At 35.5% G+C, this 20,879-nt stretch overlaps 1 protein-coding gene across 16 annotated transcripts in view; it reads left to right on the forward strand.

Annotated features, from left to right (window-relative positions):
* LOC145683702 (uncharacterized) overlaps nucleotides 1-20,879 on the forward strand; it is a 414,104-nt gene that overhangs the window by 191,054 nt on the left and 202,171 nt on the right. For 14 of the 16 annotated variants that reach the window (XM_081755116.1, XM_081755122.1, XM_081755125.1 and 11 more), the window contains 2 exons: nucleotides 11,950-12,138; nucleotides 20,327-20,470. The exons of 1 other annotated variant lie outside the window; for it this stretch is intronic. In XM_081755116.1, coding sequence (XP_081611242.1) covers nucleotides 11,950-12,138; nucleotides 20,327-20,470 — 333 coding nt within the window. The remainder of the gene's footprint in view (nucleotides 1-11,949; nucleotides 12,139-20,326; nucleotides 20,471-20,879) is intronic. One more of the 16 variants, XM_081755132.1, reaches the window with a different exon arrangement.

The raw sequence follows: 20,879 nt of genomic DNA on the forward strand, positions 1-20,879 counted from the left end.
ATACCACAAATGTTGCATTTATACACCTGGCTCAGTTTCGCACTGTAAGAGTCATTTGTTTTTATATCGTCACTTGGGACATATATTTGTCATGTTCTGGGTACATCCTTTAGATATTGTCCGCAGCAAAACACCTGCAACATGAGCATGTAAGTTTATTGTGAAACTACCCCTAACAGCGCAGGGAATCAACATAACGTTCAAGTGTCATGAAACACTCCAGGAGAAACTTCGGCGTCCTCCCCTGTACACTTATTTTGGAGCATAAGACTTCGTCGTTTCACAATAAACTTGCATGCTCATGTTGGAGATTTTTTGCTGCGGACTATACAAATTGTTTCAGATACTCTAACAACACAAGATGTGCTTGGCATGCTACATTTAGGTATTCTAAATTCATCTCCCACATTCGATACAATTTGTTGTTTCTTTTTCTAAGCAATTGCGTACTAGAAGCAACAAACGCATCAACTTTATTAGATAGCAACTGTTGCCGATCATTTGAAAGTGAATATGGAAGAACCATGAAATAAGGTAAATAGATACTCGTCAATTTGTTATTAAATTACATGGCGAGTTGATTTTGTATGATCCCAAACGGTTATCGTCGAATATACGCGGTTAAAGGAGCACTCCTATTAGTCAAATTCAAAAGATCTCATCAATTTATCCGTCTACAAGCGGCATTGCTGTCATTGCCTCCGTGGCGAAGTCAGCAGAGCACGCGGCAAGTAATCCAAACGTTAGTGGTTCGCGCCCACCTTGAAGTACATTTTTTTACTTGTTTAAAGTGTTCTTTAGTCTCACCGTAATTTACTGTAAACACATTACTCATATAGAATATTTAACATATTTTTGGGGAGTGATTTTTTGGTTCATTGATGCTTACGGCATGAGGAACATAACTAGAACATACTAGGCACGTTCCCTAGGTACATGTCAGGCATGTGCGTAGGGGTGGAGACTGTGAATATCACTTGCCATCCACGTGTTTTCTCAGAGGTACATAAAGCATATACTGGATACATTCCCATGTACCTGACGGAACATGATAGGCATATGGCTGCTATGTGATTGTGCCATTAGGGCAGGTGCTCACAGACGTGTGAAGATCCGCTTAGTGTAATTTCATCCAACAAGCAGTGTATTTGTCCAACTAGTGTTGTGTTGAACCTATTTTAGGCACTCTAATATTATTTATTTCGTACAGCATTCAGGAGCTCAAACCAAAATTGAAATTCTACATATTGTAGTTTCCTCCAACAATCAGTTTATTTGTTCAAATATAATTGTGTTGAACCTATTTACACACCCAAATTTTATTTATTTCGTGCTGTATTCAGGAGCTCACAGACGTGTGAAGTTCCGCTTAGTGTAACTTCCTCCAACAATCAGTTTATTAGTACAACTGGTACTGTGTTGAACGCATTCTAGACACCGAATATTATTTATTTCGTATGGAATTCAGGAGCTGATAGCAAATGTGAATTTCTACATAATGTAATTTACAAGAAAAAAAACAGTTTATTTGTCCAAATAGTATTGTGTTTAACCTTTTTTAGACTACACAGTATTATTTATTTGGTATGAGATTCAGAAGCACATAGATAATGTAAAATTCTTCATAGTGTAACTTCCTCAAACAATCAGTTTATTTATCCAACTAGTATTTTATGGAACCTATTTAAACACCCAAATATTATTTATTTCGTACTGTATTCAGGAACTCACAGACGTGTGAAGATCCGCTTAGTGTAATTTCATCCAACAAGCAGTTTATTAGTACAACTGGTACTGTGTTCAACGCATTCTAGACGCTGAATGTTATTTATTTCGTACGGAATTCAGAAGCTGATAGCAAATGTGAATCTCTACATAATGTAATCTCCAAGAACAACCAGTTTATTTATCCAAATACTATTGTGTTTAACCTATTTTAGACACCACAGTATTATTTATTTGGTATGAGATTCAGAAGCACATAGATAATGTAAAATTCTTCATAGTGTAACTTCCTCAAACAATCAGTTTATTTATCCATCTAGTATTTTATTGAATCTATTTAAACACCCCAATACTATTTATTTCTTATGATATTCAGGGGCTCACAGACGTGTGAAGTTCCGATTAGTGTAACTTTCTCCAACAACCAGTTGATTTGTCCAACTTGTATTGTGTTAAACCTATTTCTGACACCCCAGTATTAATTTCGTATGAGTTTCAGGAGCTCATAGATAATGTAAAATTTTACATACTGTAATTTTCTCCAACAGCCAGTCTATTTGTCCAACTAGTATTGTGTTGAATCTATTTACATACCCAAATATTATTTATTTCGTACGGTGTTCAGGAGATCACATATGTGTGAAGATCCGTTTGGTGTAATTTCCTCCAAGAACCAATGTATTTGTCCAACTAGTATTGTGTTGGACCTATTTTAGACACCTCAGTATTTATTTCGCACGGCATTCAGGAGCTCATAGATAATGCAAAATTCTACATAATGTAGTTTCCTCCAACAATCAGTTTATTTGTTCAACTGGTACTGTGTTGAACGCATTCTAGACACCCGAATGTTATTTATTTCGTACGGAATTCAAAAGCTGATAGCAAATGTGAATTTCTACATAATGTAATTTCCAAGAACACCCAGTTTATTTGTCCTACTAGTATTTATTTGAACCTATTTAAACACCCAAATATTATTTTTTTCGTACTGTATTCAGGAGCTCACGTACGTGTGAAATTCTGATTATTGTAACTTTCTCCAACAGCCAGTGTATTTGTCCAACTAGTATTGTGTTCAACCTATTTTAGACAGTGCAATATTATTTATTTCCTATCGTTCAGGAGTTCATCGATACTGTGAAGATCCGCTTAACGTAACTTCCTCAAACAATCAGTTTATTTATCCAACTGGTACTGTGTTGAAAATATTTTAGACATCCAAATATTCATTTCGTATGGAATTCAGGAGCTGATAACAAATGTGAAATACTACGTAGTGTAATTTCCTTCAACACCCAGTTCATTTGTCCAACTAGTATTGAGTTGAACCTATTTTAGACTGTGCAATATTATTTATTTCCTATCGTTCAGGAGTTCATCGATACTGTGAAGATCCGCTTAACGTAACTTCCTCAAACAATCAGTTTATTTATCCAACTGGTACTGTGTTGAAAATATTTTAGACATCCGAATATTCGTTTCGTATGGAATTCAGGAGCTGATAACAAATGTGAAATACTACGTAGTGTAATTTCCTTCAATACCCAGTTCATTTGTCCAACTAGTATTGAGTTGAACCTATTTTGACACAGTAATATTATTTAGTTCCTATGGCATTCAGGAACTAATAGCAAATGTGAAATTCTACATAGTGTAATTTGGATCTTTAACCAGTCTATTAGTATCGTGATCTTTAACTAGTATCGTGTTGAACCTGTTTTAGACACAGCAATATTATTTATTTCGTATGGCGTTCAGGAGCCCATAGCAAATGTGAAATTCTACGTAGTGTAATTTCCTCCAACAACCAGTTTGTTTGTCCAACTAGTATTGTGTTGAACCTTTTTTAGACACTGGGATTTTTCATGATCTCATAGTTAATATGAAGTTGTGTATAGTGGAACTTCCGCCAACTATTAGAAGCCCCGCAGAGCTCGTATTATTCTACTTTGTCCCCATGATGATACCATGTGACATTAGTTAACACTCGGGTGGCAACGTCTGTGTAACCCTAATATCGGCCGCTTCCTCCTGACCAACTTAAAAGCAGTTGGCTATAGTAGCGCTTAAAAAACTATATGCATTGTACTTTGTAAAGACAATTATTTCTACTAAATATAATTCAGTTGATACTGAGAAAAATGCTAATCCTATATGTGTAAGATGTGAGAGAGAAAAAGGGCAAAAACTAAAATTGGAAACTTTAAAATTATGTTACTGATAATTAGTAAACTAACTCTCTAATTATAAACTTACTCAATTTTAGCCGCAATAAAACTTTACCATAAATATGAAAGATAAACAATAAAGAAAATCATGCGTAATAAATGGTACAAATCCCGTCTAGTTGACTTAAATACCAAACATAAAGTAAATACTTAAGGCTTAAGAATGTACTTACATGTTACCGGTATGTAAAGTGAAATTTCGTTACTGAAAACGTAAAATGAAGTTTTTCAAGTGTCCCAGCTCAACCTGACCCTAGGAACTACTAACAAAATGTCAGCAAGGCGCTAAACGATAGAGACAAACCCTTTAATGTACAAAACATTTCCTATACAAAATGTGCATTATAAAAGGTATTCTTGCCTACACAGAAACATAAATAACATGGATGGTTACGATTTATAGGACAGCATAATTCCTACCATTTAGTATACTTTGGCTCTGTGTGGCTTTAGCTAATGGAACCAGCGATACAAGTGGTGCGTCTGGTTCGAATAATTCTGGTGAAGAGTTATGTTCCAGTGAATCGGGAAGCATAGGAGAAGGTGGAGGTAGTACTACAGATAGCAGGGGTACCGGTGATAATGGTAACGGTGCAACAGAAGGAAGTTCCATTCTCAATGCTTCATCACTAGCAACAGCTATTGGCGGTACAGATTCTTCAGAAGGAACTACTGATGAGAATACCTCATCATAAACAGAAACTAGTATTACTGAGGGTGTAGGAACCATGGAAGGAACGGTAGGTGCGAATGCTTCTGCAGTATCAGGAGCCACAGCTACTGGTGGCACTGGTTAACAAGGAGTGAAACTGACAACGAAACTGGTACTTCAGAAGCATGAACTACAGGTAACGGTAGTGTAGAACCTATGCCTACAGGAAGCATAGAATCAACAGAAACTACTATCGGAGGCAAACCAGCTGCACAATTAGGTGAGAAAGTTAACGGTAAATTGGGAATTGGTTTAGGGCCTGTTCATTTAGGAATAACAGTTGGTGCCAGGGAAGGAATCTCACCTAAACTCCCAGGTCTTGGATTAGTGAAATGAGCTTTAACTAACTCTTTATCCGATGCAGGACAATTACTTAAAGGTAAATATCACATCTCTTACATCACAAACCATTCAACCCCCTTGTTGAATAAGAAACACGTTTATCACTTGTGTTGTTACCTTTATTCGCGTGCTACATGTTTCTCAAACACACATAGGCTCACAAAAATCAATGCTGGTTACTTTTGACGCACCAAACTTTGGAAGATTTACAGGTTATCTTTAATACTTTGCATAAATACATATTTATGAAGAACAAATTTTTGTAAGCGATATCATAGAGTACAAAGTAATATACCCGGCTTTTATGTTTACAAGTGTAGGGTTACTAGTGTAAAATCATTACAAGTGCTTTTAACGGATAAAATAAGTGAGTTCATATGAAAGATAAGTGTATTAGAAAATATTTACCACCGGTGGTGCATTTTTGCACAGTATACGGAAGCAGTATTTTACGTTTAAAAGTGAAGTGCTTCTAGTATGAAACCATGACAAGTGCTATTGCAACTCATATAATCGCTAAAGCTCACTCGTTTCCACTACCTTCTCTTATGTGTAGTGACGACAGTATGCGTAGTATGCTTCACTGATGCGTCTCCTCCCTTCGCACGAACCCATTCGCGAGCTTCTTCGTGGCTAAGCGGGTTAGGTTCCCACGGGAGCTCATGTGATTCGGATTCCACGTTAATCAGAAGGTCCCTTCTCATATAGCCTAGCTGTTGAAAGGAATTTAAACTTAAAATATACTCTACGTACTCACTCGGTAGCGCTTGGACACTCCATCTTTGCCCTGCTCTGACTCGTTTACATAGCATCAGTGTTTTTAGTGGCAACCTAGCACAGTTTTTTTTTGTTTTTGTACTGTAGTTTTTATGTATACACGCAGACGCATATACTTATAGGAAATCGTAAAAGAATAGTAATTTTTCAACAATTTTTTATGATAGACCCCTTGAATTTTAAATATGAAATTTAAGATATTTTAATGACGCCCAGTGCAAATCATTTAGAAGATAATAAGAAGGAAATTAGTGAAAGCGTTCTTTTTTCAAGAGTTATTTCGAGTGGTGCACGAAATGTAACTCTCACGAGAAAACTAATAAAAATTTTCTCATTTGTTATACCTTGAGAAACATTGACGTTCATTTATCACTTTAATAATACAAAAGAGTAATGTACATATTAACAACACTTAAAATTTTAAGCATTTACCGGCTAAAAAATAAACTTAAGAACTTGTAATAAATCTTACATAAATACACCAAAAAACGGATGTAGATATTATAAATACTTAAAATTTTAAGCTCACACCACTAACAAAGAAACTTAAAAAGTTTTCTTGATGAATGATTTAGTAGAAAATTGTGATTAGAACTTCGTAAACAGGCATTTTGTAAACATCTCTTTGCCCTGAACGTTGGTAGACCACAGATGGACAACTAGCGACATCTCGCTAAAAATTGGCGGCCCGGCAGTTACGATCCGCGGTGGCCTCACTTCCGTTTTGAAAATTATACCAACAGTGACAGAAGTGCCAATGAACAACAAAATTACTCTCCTCAAATATGTTAAATGACCTATTTGAGTCATTTGTTTATATTAAAGTGAGTCTTAAAAACACAAAAGAAGAATTACGCCACAGTGGGTGAAAAGCATCAACCTTATGATAACTGGACACGTGTACCTCTGACTTCGCCACGGAAGCGATTAAGAAAACATCCTGGGGATAAATCCTTGAGGTCTTTTAACTTGGACAATCAGCGTGCTCCATTAACCGTGTATATTCGGCGATAACCACTTGGGATGAGATAAATACTTTCGTCATGTATTTTTTTTTAACAAATTACGTGCGTCTATTTACTATATTTCAAAGTTCTCAGATATTGAATTCGTAATGATTGGCGACAGTTGCTGTCTAAATTCATACAATTTTTTAAGATTTTTCACTTATCGAAAGATTTTTCACTTCATTATTTGGTTTGGCTTGACCCTCGGAGCTCATTTCAGGAACAATTTCTCAGAAAAAAAAAAAAAATAAATATATAATAATAACCTCAAGTACATGGCTGGCGATATTTTGTGTTGGTCCCTTTACGATTCTCCGCCACGAATCAAAGGACAGCAGAACAAAATGAAGTTCTCACTCCCACGCGTTGTTAACTTCAGCACCCTGACTCTAGAAATCTGTTTCGACTCGACGAAACCGTGCCGCCAGTGGCACATTAGCGGCAATCCTGCTACGCACGCCTAACTCGACAATTGACATTTACCGCCAAGTGATCCAGTAGGTGTTGGCGATGTTCACAGTATGGGATCTATGCTGTATTTTGGTTAACTATCTGTTTTCTTTAGTAAAAACTTGAAAATTACAAAATTCGTTATACATTTTAATTAGGCAATAGGCAATTTCCATTGTTAACATTAGTGATATAAACATTAGTATATAAATTAACGAGGGGAAGTAATCAATTGACAGAAATGGAATTTTATTCAAAAACTAAAATATCTGTACACCTTTACAAATATATGTAAACCAGACAGGAGGTCAACTTTCAGGATTCTAATAGAAAGTTACTGATATATGTAACTAGCTGTAAAATACAGACACCACTTATTTAGATTTACCATCCAAAGACGGGTCGGTAAAAAATATGATTTTACTGCTTGAATCTAAAAGAAAATAAAAGATTCTTAATATACGAATTCTTATATACAAGAATTAATATTTCCATAAATTTTCTTCCCTCAATTTCAAATATTTAAACTTTGAGTTTCACCTGTGTGATATCCTTCACGAAGTACCTTTCATACATTTCAGTAGAATATAACAATATTTGTCTCCACATACACACACACAGGGCCGCGGTGGCTCAGTGGTACAGCGTTCACCTCTGGTGCTTGAGGTTCCTGGTTTGATCCCCGCCCCCGCCAATTGAACTTTGTGGTGGACAAACACCTTGTGCGTGGGTTTTCACGGCGTTTTCCCGTTTACTCCCACTTTCTTCATTCAACTATTTCATTCATTACTCATCTTCATCGTCTCCTTTAGCCTAACCGGCATAAGCGTGGGACGTAAAACTCAAAGATTTAATTTCATTTACACACACACACACACACACACACATGTGTATATATATATATATATATATATATATATATATATATATATATATATATATATATAACGTTTTATATTCGCCTTTCTATGATGTATTGTATGAATTGGTAATTTTCGTAGTTCTATTAAATATTGATGTACCCGCAACATAAACACTTACTTCAGTGTAGCAACTGTACACTTCTTTAAAGTTTCCATTGTATGCGAATGAGGATTATTTTTAAATTCACTCAAAGACGCAACATTGCTCATTGAGCAACATTCTTATGGCGTCACTGCAGTATTTCAATGTGACTCCATGCCAGTTTATTCCCAATCGAACATTATGAAAGTCGCACTAATTATTTCTTTAGTAAGCATTTTGCAAATAATATTTTTTTAAAAAAAAATCTACTTATATTTTTATTAGTGGGTAGTTATTTACACTTCCATAGTTTCAGATTTCATTTAGTTCTACTATACTTCCTACTTTTATGCTGAACGAAGAATATGTTTATTACCCAGAAGCATGTTATAGATATAGATTTTAATTATTTGCTTTAGCAAAATATCATCAATATTTCACTATTCATTCAAATATTCATGTGAATATCTGCGTTACCTAGTGAACTATGGTATTGAAGATATTAGCAAACTTATTACACTGTACTTCAATACGAGATTAGAGAAAAGCTTTCGTTGTACTATGTTGTTCAATACCTACTTCCTTCAATATTTCTTGAGAATCTTGCTGATTTCTACGTGACATTGTGAGCGTAATCTGCTCTTAAGTCTGGAGACAAGCTTAGGTTTTGAAGAATGAGCTAATTCAGAAATTTAGCATCCAAATGACAATTCTCGCTACTGTCACGTTTCTATATTGGATAGTTAGTCTGATGTCGGTAAACAGATTCATCTGTTTTGAGTTATCCACGCACAAATTAGTATATTGTTAAGACTATTACTTTAATAAACTCATTTTACAACTTTAAGCTCTGTTACTAACTTATGTATATTGAGTTCTATGTTAGTATTAGGTAACGAAGAAGGTTGTGTCACTTTTTCACCCACCAGTTACGAACATTGATATGTCACCTAAGACGTACCAGAAAGATCAAAAATAGCCTCTGCCAACATTGACGAACTTCTGGTAACGTTCTGGAAGTTACCAGAATCGCGGTAGAACTTGGTGGACTGGGAAGCGAAGAAGGTATCAAGTGCATTTTGCACCCCTACTAGGGTTTTGAAATGGCGTCCTTTAAGGTGATTATACAAGGAATGGAACAGGAGATCATCGGACGATGCAATATTTGGATAGTATGGCGGATGCAATAATGTTTCCCATCCAAGGCGTAGAATGGTGTCCCGGTTTTTCCAGCCATGTGGGGCTTAGCGTTGTCCAGTAAGAGCAGGACCTCTTTGTGATTCTAAAGTGCTGGCTCCAGAGTTTTCAGTTTTTCTTCAACACGGCTCAACCACTAAAAGTACACAGTTGCATTCATGCTCTGACAAGCTGGTAGCAGTTCCCGATGCACGATGCAGCGAGCAATCCAGTAAACACACAGAAGGACCTTCGTCTGCTGCTGTGGTGGTTTTGAACTGTTTTGGAACCGGTTCATGGGATTGTAACTAATGATGGCGGCGCCATGGAGCTTCGTACAGGACCCTCTTCTCATCACATGTCAACACCCTGTCCGGAAATGTTCTTTCCTCAGACGAGACAACAAAGAAACACAAGAGTTTGCTCGCATTGCCTTCTGGCCTGGAGTGAAATCATGCGGAAGGATTTCACTCCGCAAGTGCTTCCCAAGTAGATGGAGGGGCCGCCGAATGGTCTCTCCACTCACACTGAATTGTGGTCCCAGTTCCTCACATGACTGTCTACTGTTCGCCTCAATTGCTGCCTGAAAATCTTCATTTAGTACATGTATCGGTTTTCCGGCACGTGGTACGTCTTCGAGTGTTTCGTTATCGTTCTTAAACTTGTTACACTATCACTGCACTGGCCTGGCATATCTTCTGCCCTGCTGGAACTGTCCGGTTTGAACTCGTACAGCAATCACGTCCTTATGGTGGTCCGATGTTCTTTCTGTGTGGGTTCTATGTTCACTCTTTACTTACGCAAGTTCAAGGTGTAACTGAACCACCACAACTAGGTAGTATGTTGGATATACCTATACCAACAACTGAGCTTTGCCTTATCTCCATTTGCACTGAGAAAACTCGTTCTTCGGACAGCGGTATATTCTACAAATATACGTTATAATCTTGCTTACTACAGAAATCAGTATGGAGCATACGTTATCCGTATGCTTTACAGGCATTGCCCTTGGATGTTACATCATGCCGTTGCAGGATGTCTGGCATCTAACAGTTTTCTGTATATCACATGCATATACTTATGTTACATTCCTCAGCTGTATCTGATATCTGTCCATTTGTGTGTGAGATCTTGACTGCCTATATTGTTTCATACGAAAAGTACGTACAGATGGAACACTTACACTGAAAATATTATAAAACATGCGTTTTCAGTTATACGTCTGTTGTACGTTAAGTCCAAAAACTACAGGAATTACTCATATAGCCTATCTTTTTAACTACGCCACCTACATTTTTCTCAGTGTGCATTCAACTCATGATGTGAGAACCAATTAAACACAGACCTCCAGAAACAGCAACACAGCTTTCTTGGTTTCGTTTATACTAAGTAGGTTATAGTTTTAGTTACATTTTAATTTCGCACTTAGCAACTGCAAGTTAAGAAGTTTTTAGATATTGCATAAAATAAGTTACTTATATTTTAATTTTGCACTTGCAATACACAGCAAGAGTCAAAATTTATAGATATTTGTATAGAAAAAAGTACTTGTAAATGGTAACTGAAATTTTCCCATGTAATTCTCTGCTGGGAAATTCTTGTAGCATTACGCCATCTTTTGGCTTTACTTTATTCCAAATTATCATTGCTGGTTTATACTTTTGCTCTTAAGCTTACTTGACAACCAACCTTGAATTAAAATATATTTAAGGTAGTCGTTCCAGCTATGAAACTATTAAGGTTCCACAAGCCTACCCTATTGTAAAGTACCCAAAATCCTCACATATATTTCGTAAATTTATTTTGTTTATTTTAAAACAAGGAAGCGATATTCAAACTGTTTAGGAAAATAAAAACAGATAACGTAGGCATCACACCACAATAATATGAAGTTTTCTATACGGAAATAACAAAGTAAGGCATTTTATAAAGATACCTGAGCTAACCTCTACACTACAACCAGGAAGCACCTGAATCCCGGAAAGGGGATGTGCTGGTTGAGGATGGAGAGTAGATTGGGGAGTTGGAATTAAGATCGCATAATGAAAAGACATCGATTGGAGATTACCAAAGCTGAACTACCTGTGAGTATTACATCTATTTATGATGTTGGATAGTCATAATGGTTAAGTTTCTGTGCCATTATGCTTTAGTTGATATTCATAGTTAAAAACATTTCGAGTCGTGATAGCTTGTGATGTCGATAATATCCAAAAGAAATTGATTATTTCATTTCTTATCCTAAGATGATTAGTTAAATTCATTCTTGAGTTCTCTAAATACACGGTGTTACAAACTTCAGATGAGCTACGCTCTGCCCCCAAGTATAAAAAAGTTTCTAAAATATTAAGTCATTCTAGTTAGAAATTTGTAGTACACGTTACTATGTAATAATAAGAAATTATTGCCGAAACGTTTATTACACATTGAAGTTAGGGTAAAAATGTTATATAAGTCTAAGTGATAATTTTAAGCCAATAGACATGAGGGTAGTTCACTGCAAATGTTTTGTTCTTTGGTAAAGGTGGGAACGGTGGTAATGGTGGTAATGGTGGTAATGGTAGTAATGGTGGTAATGGAGAACCTGGTGAGGATGAAGGCCCTGACGGTGGTGGAAATGGAGGAGGAAATGGCGGTCCAGGTGGAAATGGAAATGGGAAAGGCCGTCCAAATGGAAATGGGAAAGGCCGTCCAAATGGAAATGGAGGTGGGGGTAAGTAGATTTTCTCAATTTTCTTTTTTATATTTTTTCTCCTACATACACTATTTACGATATTGTGTTTTGAGTTTCAAAACATTTTAAGTCGTACGGGAGAACAGGGTTATTATATATGATTTACCAAGTTATAAGGCACTTTGTATTTAGAAGTATAGCACAAGATGTATATTGATGCGAAAAAGATACATATACCTGCGAATTTTCAAGTATATAGTATTGCAACTGTTAATTTTGTTCATCTTGGTAACACACCACACATCCCAATGACAATCTAGTTCGTTTCGCACGTTTAAAATTTTATCCTCATGTATGTTAGTCAAAGAAGCAATGAATATACAACGATATTGTATATTTATTTTATGAATTTCTTCTAGTTTTATATCTTGGTTTTGAGCAACGGTGCATAAATGTACACAATTTGTTGTGTAGAAGAAGAAGAAGAAGAGAATATATATGTTGTTGATTCTAAATAGAAAGAAGTAAGATCGAATCTTAGCATCTGAAGATATATCTTGATAAATGAATAATCGGTACTCTTCGTTGCTATGACAACTAACAAGGAAAATTATTATTATTAATGAAGTTAAGTGAAAAGGAATAAAAGGTAATAATCACACAAGGTGACGTGTCTTATTTAATACAATTTGATCATGTTGATATGGCTGAAAACTACGCGAACTGTTGGCTGGAATGTAACATAAATATAACGTTACAAATTTGTTCCATTAGTTCTTTCAGGATGAAGTTAAGTGGAAAGGAATAAAAGGTAATAATCACACAAGGTAACGTGTCTTATTTAATACAATTTGATCGTGTTGATATAGCTGAAAACTACGCGAACTGTTGGCTGGAATGTAACATAAATATAACGTTACAAATTTGTTTCTTTAGTTCTTTCAGGATGAAGTTAAGTGAAAAGGAATAAAAGGTAATAATCACACAAGGTGACGTGTCTTATTTAATACAATTTGATCGTGTTGATATAGCTGAAAATTACGCGAACTGTTGGCTGGAATGTAACATAAATATAACGGTACAAATTTGTTCCTTTAGTTCTTTCAGGATGAAGTTAAGTGAAAAGGAATAAAAGGTAATAATCACACAAGGTGACGTGTTTTATTTAATAAAATTTGATCGTGTTGATATAGCTGAAAATTACGCGAACTGTTGGCTGGAATGTAACATAAATATAACGGTACAAATTTGTTCCTTTAGTTCTTTCAGGATGAAGTTAAGTGAAAAGGAATAAAAGGTAATAATCACACAAGGTGACGTGTCTTATTTAATACAATTTGATCGTGTTGATATAGCTGAAAATTATGCGAACTGTTGGCTGGAATGTAACATAAATACAACGGTACAAATTTGTTCCTTTAGTTCTTTCAGGATGAAGTTAAGTGAAAAGGAATAAAAGGTAATAATCACACAAGGTGACGTGTCTCTTATTTAATACAATTTGATCGTGATGATATAGTTGAAAATTACGCGAACTGTTGGCTGGAATGTAACATAAATATAACGGTACAAATTTGTTCCTTCAGTTCTTGCAGGATTTTACCAGCGGGATAGATAAGGTGTTCTGCACTGCAAAAGGACTGCTAAAATTCAAGGAACGCATCACTCTTGCTGTTACGAGCATATACGGAAGTATGCTATTGAAGATTTTAAAAAAATGGATTACCGTTTGGACGTATGCCGTGTGACGAATAGCGCACACATTGAATATCTGTAATATGTACTTGAAACTTGGTGCAAATATGTATCTTTTAATACATCACCCGCCTTTGTAGGTTCTATATTATCTTGTCTTCTAAGCTGATGAATCATTTATTATAACTATGAATCTAAGTTTTACCTGAAAAAACTACGACAAAATGTTTCAAATTTTCCCTCTTAAATCTTCTGGCAATAATATATGTAACTTATGCAATAAGTAGGGGAGACCGGGGACAATTGCAACAAATTGTATTTTTTCTCCCATGTTTATGCCCCAATAAGTCTGAAAATTATACAATGTCTTAAGTGAACCTTTGTTGCTCCATTCTATTTTTTGATGCATGACAATTTCTAATATAAAACGTTACGAAGCATTTTATGACAGCATCTGTCTTGTTACAAACGTCCCCGTGCCCGGGTCAATTGTAACAGAGGTTTGGGACAATTGTAACATAATGTTTTTAATGAAAAGTAGAATATATGTGGCATGACAAAACAATATATATACTTTATTGATAGTGATAATAATAATAATAATAGTGACAGGTTTAATAACGGATGGCGACAAAAAAGCTAAGAGTGTAAAATACATACCAAGATTTAAAAGTATTCCTATTTAAAAATATACAATTTCCACGCCTCAACAAGATATGAATTATGAGTTACTTGTTATCGTTACCTTGCCACATTAGCCCGAAATAACTTTTCTTCGGCCTAACATGGAGAAAGAAGCTAGGTTTAAAATATGATGTAACATAAAAATTCAAGTCAGTGACTTCACCATGGCATTTGGCGTCCCTAGGTAAAATTAGTAAGCTCCTCCATACCGCCCAATATACGCAAAAGCTCTCTGCGCCTCTAGGCAATACCTACCCTACCGACTCTATTGTTATGTCATAGTTCTAAGTCCTAGTGATATTGCACTAATAGACACCCACAGTGTATTTGCAACCACTATACAGTGATCCACAGCCAGTCACAAACGTTTCTGAGGGTGTATAAAGAAGTTAGGGGAGGCCTCACATGGGGTGAAAGTCTGACCTTTTCCTATAGTAACCATAATGATATATACTACGACCGCCAAGGATTGTTTGGGGCGTCCCGTCCCCACTCCCCTATGTACTTGTTTCCCCGAAAAGCATACTTAATACGTACCTTGTTTTATTAATTACATCAAATGTATTCTCTTTAGTCATATCTAGTTATTTTCGTCATGGTTCAGCACAACTTTGTCTGGGACGATTACATCGTGTTACAATCGTCCCCAATTGCCATGGTACATTTGTACCCGTTCAACGGCCAGGGACAAATACCATGATTTATCATAATTACGTTGAGTCAAAGCATCAAATACAATATCTACGCTGTCAAGGAAAGAACATAGATTACACACACACACGGTATTTATTTACAGTAAACGCATATCTATCAAGAGAAAATAGAAACAAGTCAGTTAAAAATTTACTTACGTCTGTCAAACTCACGTTTCTCCTTGTCCAGTCTTCCACACTTGACTAACGACACTCTTTTTTTTCTTTCCACATACACCTTGCATGTGTGACTCCAATGACATATACAAATCATATTTCGAAACTCACTTCTACAAGTAATGGCCAGTGTTAAAATTGACCCGCTTTACAATTGTCCCGGTCTCCCCTATAGCTTAAAACTGAACTTATGCTAGACAAACGGAAGAAACTTTTACTAAATAATGTTCAATTAGACAGGGTCAAGAGATCAAAGAACATAAAACTTACTTAAAATAAATTATCATAAAATTTACCCAAATTAAACTAATTAGAATGAAAAACTAATTTGTAAACATCAAATACTATAAGAGTCCTAAATGACATTATGTATTTAATTTGTATCTCATGACTGTACCCTGTAGGTAAAGAGAGAAAAATGCGAATTAGTGGAATCATAAAGTGAGAGAAAATGACGGATTTATGAATGCTTATCTATCTACCATAACTTACAAGAGCAAATATATAGCGTACAATCTCTATCACTAAAGTTGAAGTGCTACCACTTAGGCCTTTCTGTTTCAAGTGTATCTCTGCTGGCGCTGCTGTCGGAGTGTGTTTTCCCATACCTCCTTCAAAAGAAGAGAGACAAGTTGTTGGGCCGATATTCTTCAATTGTTTGGTGCGGACAGGGTTGCCACATTGAAGTGTTTCACGGGCTTCGCTATGCACTGTCTTGTTAGTCATTCTAAGTAGCGTACGATCTTTACTCCCCAAGATCAAAAGAGTGAATGACAAATTGGCAACGTGGTCGAGGTCATTCAGTTCTTTCGTTAAAAGCAAAGGGATGGTTTCCTACGTAAGTGAGTGGCGGAGATGCGCCGAATTATGTTTCACATATTTCCCGAGGAAACACCATAACATAGAAAGACTCCTACAACTATGGCTTATCTATTTATTCCAAATTTTCTTAAGGTTCACCCATTTAAATGCGAATCTGTAGCTCATATTGTCATCGTGTTCTGGAAGCGTATACTGCTAATTTGTTTAAGAATTCTCTACTTTCTAATTTTATATATTAGCAGCATCCGTCCGTTTCTCTCCCTTCCTCGCACGCAAAACTCAGCTTTTGTTTAATTTTTAAACAGGTTTTCTTTGCTTGGATAATGTTTATATATTGAGATTTTTTGTTCATAGTCAACGAAAGATTTTATGATAAAAAGACCTTGTGTCCATCTTAAACACAAACTAAATATAACTTTCTTACAAGGATGTCTATAATATTTATTATATATTAACTAGAAATGTTACAGTTTCGGAGGTATATCACTTCCTTCTTCAGACTACTACTCCAACTAAAATCATAAATAATATTACATCATTTGTTATCTGTACCAATCAGGAATCACTTTTCATTAAAATTCAATATATATGTCCATTGTTGTGACATTTTAAATTCTTAACAGACATAATACATTGTTAATAAATCTTTATATTTCTTTCAACATATATTAACTAAATAAATACTAATTAACTACCTAAATATTCAAATTTTTTACTTGAATATTAGATATTAATTAACTACCTGATTATTGAAAAACACATAAATAAATTTAACCTGATATTCTCCTTATATTCTACCTTTCTTCTTTCTTCTTTCTTTTGTTTTCAAAATGTCCTCCCACTCTTCATTAATATTCAAACCACTATTCCAGTTCATAGCTTTAGCGTAAACTTCTTTTATCCTCTTCGCTTCTTTCCACTTTCTAACCAGTTGTCTCCCTTCATATTCCAATATATTCGCTCCTTCCCAGTTTACTTCGTGGCCTGTTTCATCGACGTGCTTGTAAATGGCATTGGTGTCTCTCTTCAATCTTACATCATCTTTATGTTGTTTTAAACGTTCTTGCATTCTCTTCTTCCTTTCCACTACATACACCTTATCACACATCCTACACGGTACTTCATATATCACTCCTTTCTTACATAATTCCGCTCACGTTCTCATCTTCTTTTTCTTTATGGTATCTATTATCTTCATTTTTCCTTTCCTGTACGTCTTAATACCTTTTCTCTTAAAAATTCTTCTTATCTTTTCTGATATCAACCCTGCACTTTCAATCGCATCCAAACTTTTCTTCTTGTCCTCTTCTTTCTCTTCTTCTTTCCCACATTTCTTCCTTCTCTTCCTGCTCTTTTTCTTGTCCTTTTCACTGTAACTATTGTCTTTCAGCTGTTCCCATAGTCTTTGTATATTTTTTTCTTTTTGATCTTCCTTTTGTGATTTTATTTCTAATTTCAGTTGGAGTAGTAGTCTGAAGAAGGAAGTGGTATACCGGTACCTCCGAAACTGAACATTTCTAGTTAATTTATAATAAAGATTATAGAGAGTCTTGTAAGAAACTAGTATTTAGTTTGTGTTCAACGAAAGAATTGCAATAAATCGTAATTGTTTAAAAAAGATTATAGACTGATGAAATAAGTAACGTTGTCGGTAAATATACATTCTGTCCCAGGAAACTTCCTAGTGATAATTGTTTGTCAAATAAAAATTATAGGAAAAAAATCCGAGGAAGCATGTTGAGCGACAACAATGAAATGTTCAATAGTAACATTAGCTTGAGGCAAATCGTCATTTCTGTTGAAGTCCAATGAAAATTTTTATGATCAATTTTCTCAGATGTTAATTTGGTCTCTACCCCATGCCGTAAGCGTCGGTGGACCAACGGTGGGCAACTAGTGACATCTCGAGAAAAATTGGCGTCCCCGCAGAGACGATCCGTGGAGGCCCCACTTTCGTTGTGAAAATTATACCACCAGAGGCTGACCAGTGGAAGAGATGCAAGGAAACGCCAGTGAGCCACAATATTACCCCCAACAATTATGTTAAATTTCCTATATTCGTGATTTGTTTACTTTAAGGTGAGTCTAGGAAAACACTAAAGAAAAATGGGCAACTACGAGTTCTAGAAGTACTTATTACGCTATCATACAATTAATTAGTAACGATACGAGTATTACTAACACTACCAGGTCTGGATTCAACATGCAAATTTAGGATTTGATTCTGCATCAATGATAATTGCGTTTGTAATATTTGTAATTCTTGTCTGAGGTTAGCAATGTCATTCTTAACTTCCAAAACAGTAGTCTGAATTTGGGCATACTGTTTTGATTCTTTTTCTCTATCCCTAGTTACTTCTGCTACACTACTACTATAGCGATCTACAGTATTTTTGAGAAAGAGTAACTATTGATCAATGCGATCAATTTCTATGCCACTATTGTTTACGCTACTTTCATTCAATGTTACCTCTTGCATGCACTCAAGTATCTGTGGTTTATTGAGTTAAAACCTACCCTCAATATCAGATAACATGCTTTGCTTGTAACATATCTTCTTTTCAAGATCTATGATTTTACGATCATACATTTCAAAATTTTGTTGGCATTCATGTTTCAATTCTGTTAGAGAACTACTACTTTGGGTTTCAACTTGTTGAGTTGCTAGTGACAACTCATCCTGCATCTCTATCAGCTGATTGCAAGTTTGCACTTTAGTTTCACTGAATTAATTATCTTCTTCCATTTTAAATTCCCTAATTTCTCACATCACACATTCAATTTCCGTTCTAAATTCTAATTTGAATGCATTGAACTCTGTTTGTATACCTTGGACACCGTTATCAATGCCTTGAACTGACGCGTCATTTTTCACGTAATTCAGCTACTTCTGTTTTCAGAATATCGACTTGCTTTACTAACTCAACATGGTTGGATTGAATATGTGCATTAATTTCGTTTAATTCTACAGATAACTTTTCCACTGCATTAAGCAGTGTTTCTAATTCGTGCGTTCAGCCATTATAAAATTTAATGTCACACTACAAAAACACACAATATATGGCATTGAATATATAATGGCGCAGTACAAAGACTCACTCTCCCATAAAGAAGCATTAGTCCATGGGAAGGGACGCTACTGTTTTAGCCTTTGGATTATCACAAACACATACGTTTACTACTAACCAATAATACGTTTTTTGGTAAATAAAACATAGGCCCAAGATTACTATTTGCGGATGGACGCGAATGTTATCGTTACCGATTATAACACACGAACACCAACGTTCCCGAAAGTTCATTAACTGAAATGCGCAATCATTATTCGAAATAACAAACATATTCGTTTCCTATTACAATTAGGGGAATGAAATTTCACCGGTTAGTAATTCTTTTGAGAGTGTCCTTGGACGTTTTTCCTTTGTTTCATTGCCTTTGGTGCCAATGAGAGAAAAAGACTTCACCCACCATTCTTCTTAGTTGGCCGGTAACCTCATTGCCACATTCTGAGAATAGAGTCGTTAAGATATAACGGTCTTGTCTTAAGATATATATCGCAGTTTTACATTTTATAAAGGCAGTTTCAGAGTACATTACTAGTTTATATATCATGGTATCAAACATCAAAAATTCATAACATGTTATGCCTGTTCGTTCCAAAATCTCACTGCCCGCGCTTTGTCTGAGCATCAGTGTTTCCTCACACAATGAAGGCAGAAGAATACACTATTAGAATAAAAGAATAATTCCTGTTACACAACGAGTTTTTAAAAAGTCACTTGTCTGGTAGGAATTTTTAATTAGTTATTGCATTATTGAATGCACATTAACCACATTCAAACACATGGGAATATAAATAATCAGTATTTATCACAAAATATGAAAATTATAGAATGTAGTCCGATGTTGCATCTTTGATTCGCCATTCGGTTCGTGTAGGAGGGGAAAGAGAGTTATGATATACCGAATACTTCTTCCATATTAGGCCATACGAAGAGAGAAGTGGATGAGCAGCCACACACACATAGAAAAACTTATGAGCGAGAAACTTCGCAGCTTTTTGATTTCCAAGAAGTTTGTCCTGCTGCGCGTTGATTCCAAGAAATCCTTCCGCACATACGAGGGTTGCTTGAAAAATACATATATTATTGTTATAGGTGAAGGAGGAAATGGTAACGGTGGAGATGAGGAAGAGGAAAATCCTGAAGAATCCAATGGCAATGGTGACAACAACGGTAATGATAATGATGTGAATGGAGATGAGGAGAATGGCGAAGGAGGTAATAATAATGGAGATGACGGTAAGTTCTAAGATCTTTCTTATATCCAATTGAATATACAGTCCTAGCGTAAGACATGTGTTTCTCAAAATATAAATTCAAAGGATCGAAGGAAGTCACCAATTCAATAAAAAAAATGATAAAACTATCTAGTCTCGAATTTAACCAAACTTGTATTAGGTTACATAAATTACGTTGCTAAAATCATAAAGCTTTTCGTACATTAAGTTTACTGATGTCTTTTATGAAAAAAAAATATTTTAGATACATAAGAGGCCCCATCGCGGTGAAATTTAAACAATGCAACAATATCATGCATTTTTTTCTAAGGAATTGATCGCTGATAATCTCTCTAATCTATGACTTATTAACGACGAGCAGAAAGTGCTGAAATGGAGCAAATTTCCAGCGCTCCGTTCCCAACAGGAAA

Source organism: Thermobia domestica, chromosome 4, assembly GCF_964235325.1.
Source record: "Thermobia domestica chromosome 4, izTheDome1.hap1.1, whole genome shotgun sequence".
In the NCBI taxonomy this organism is placed as follows: Eukaryota; Metazoa; Arthropoda; class Insecta; order Zygentoma; family Lepismatidae; genus Thermobia; species Thermobia domestica.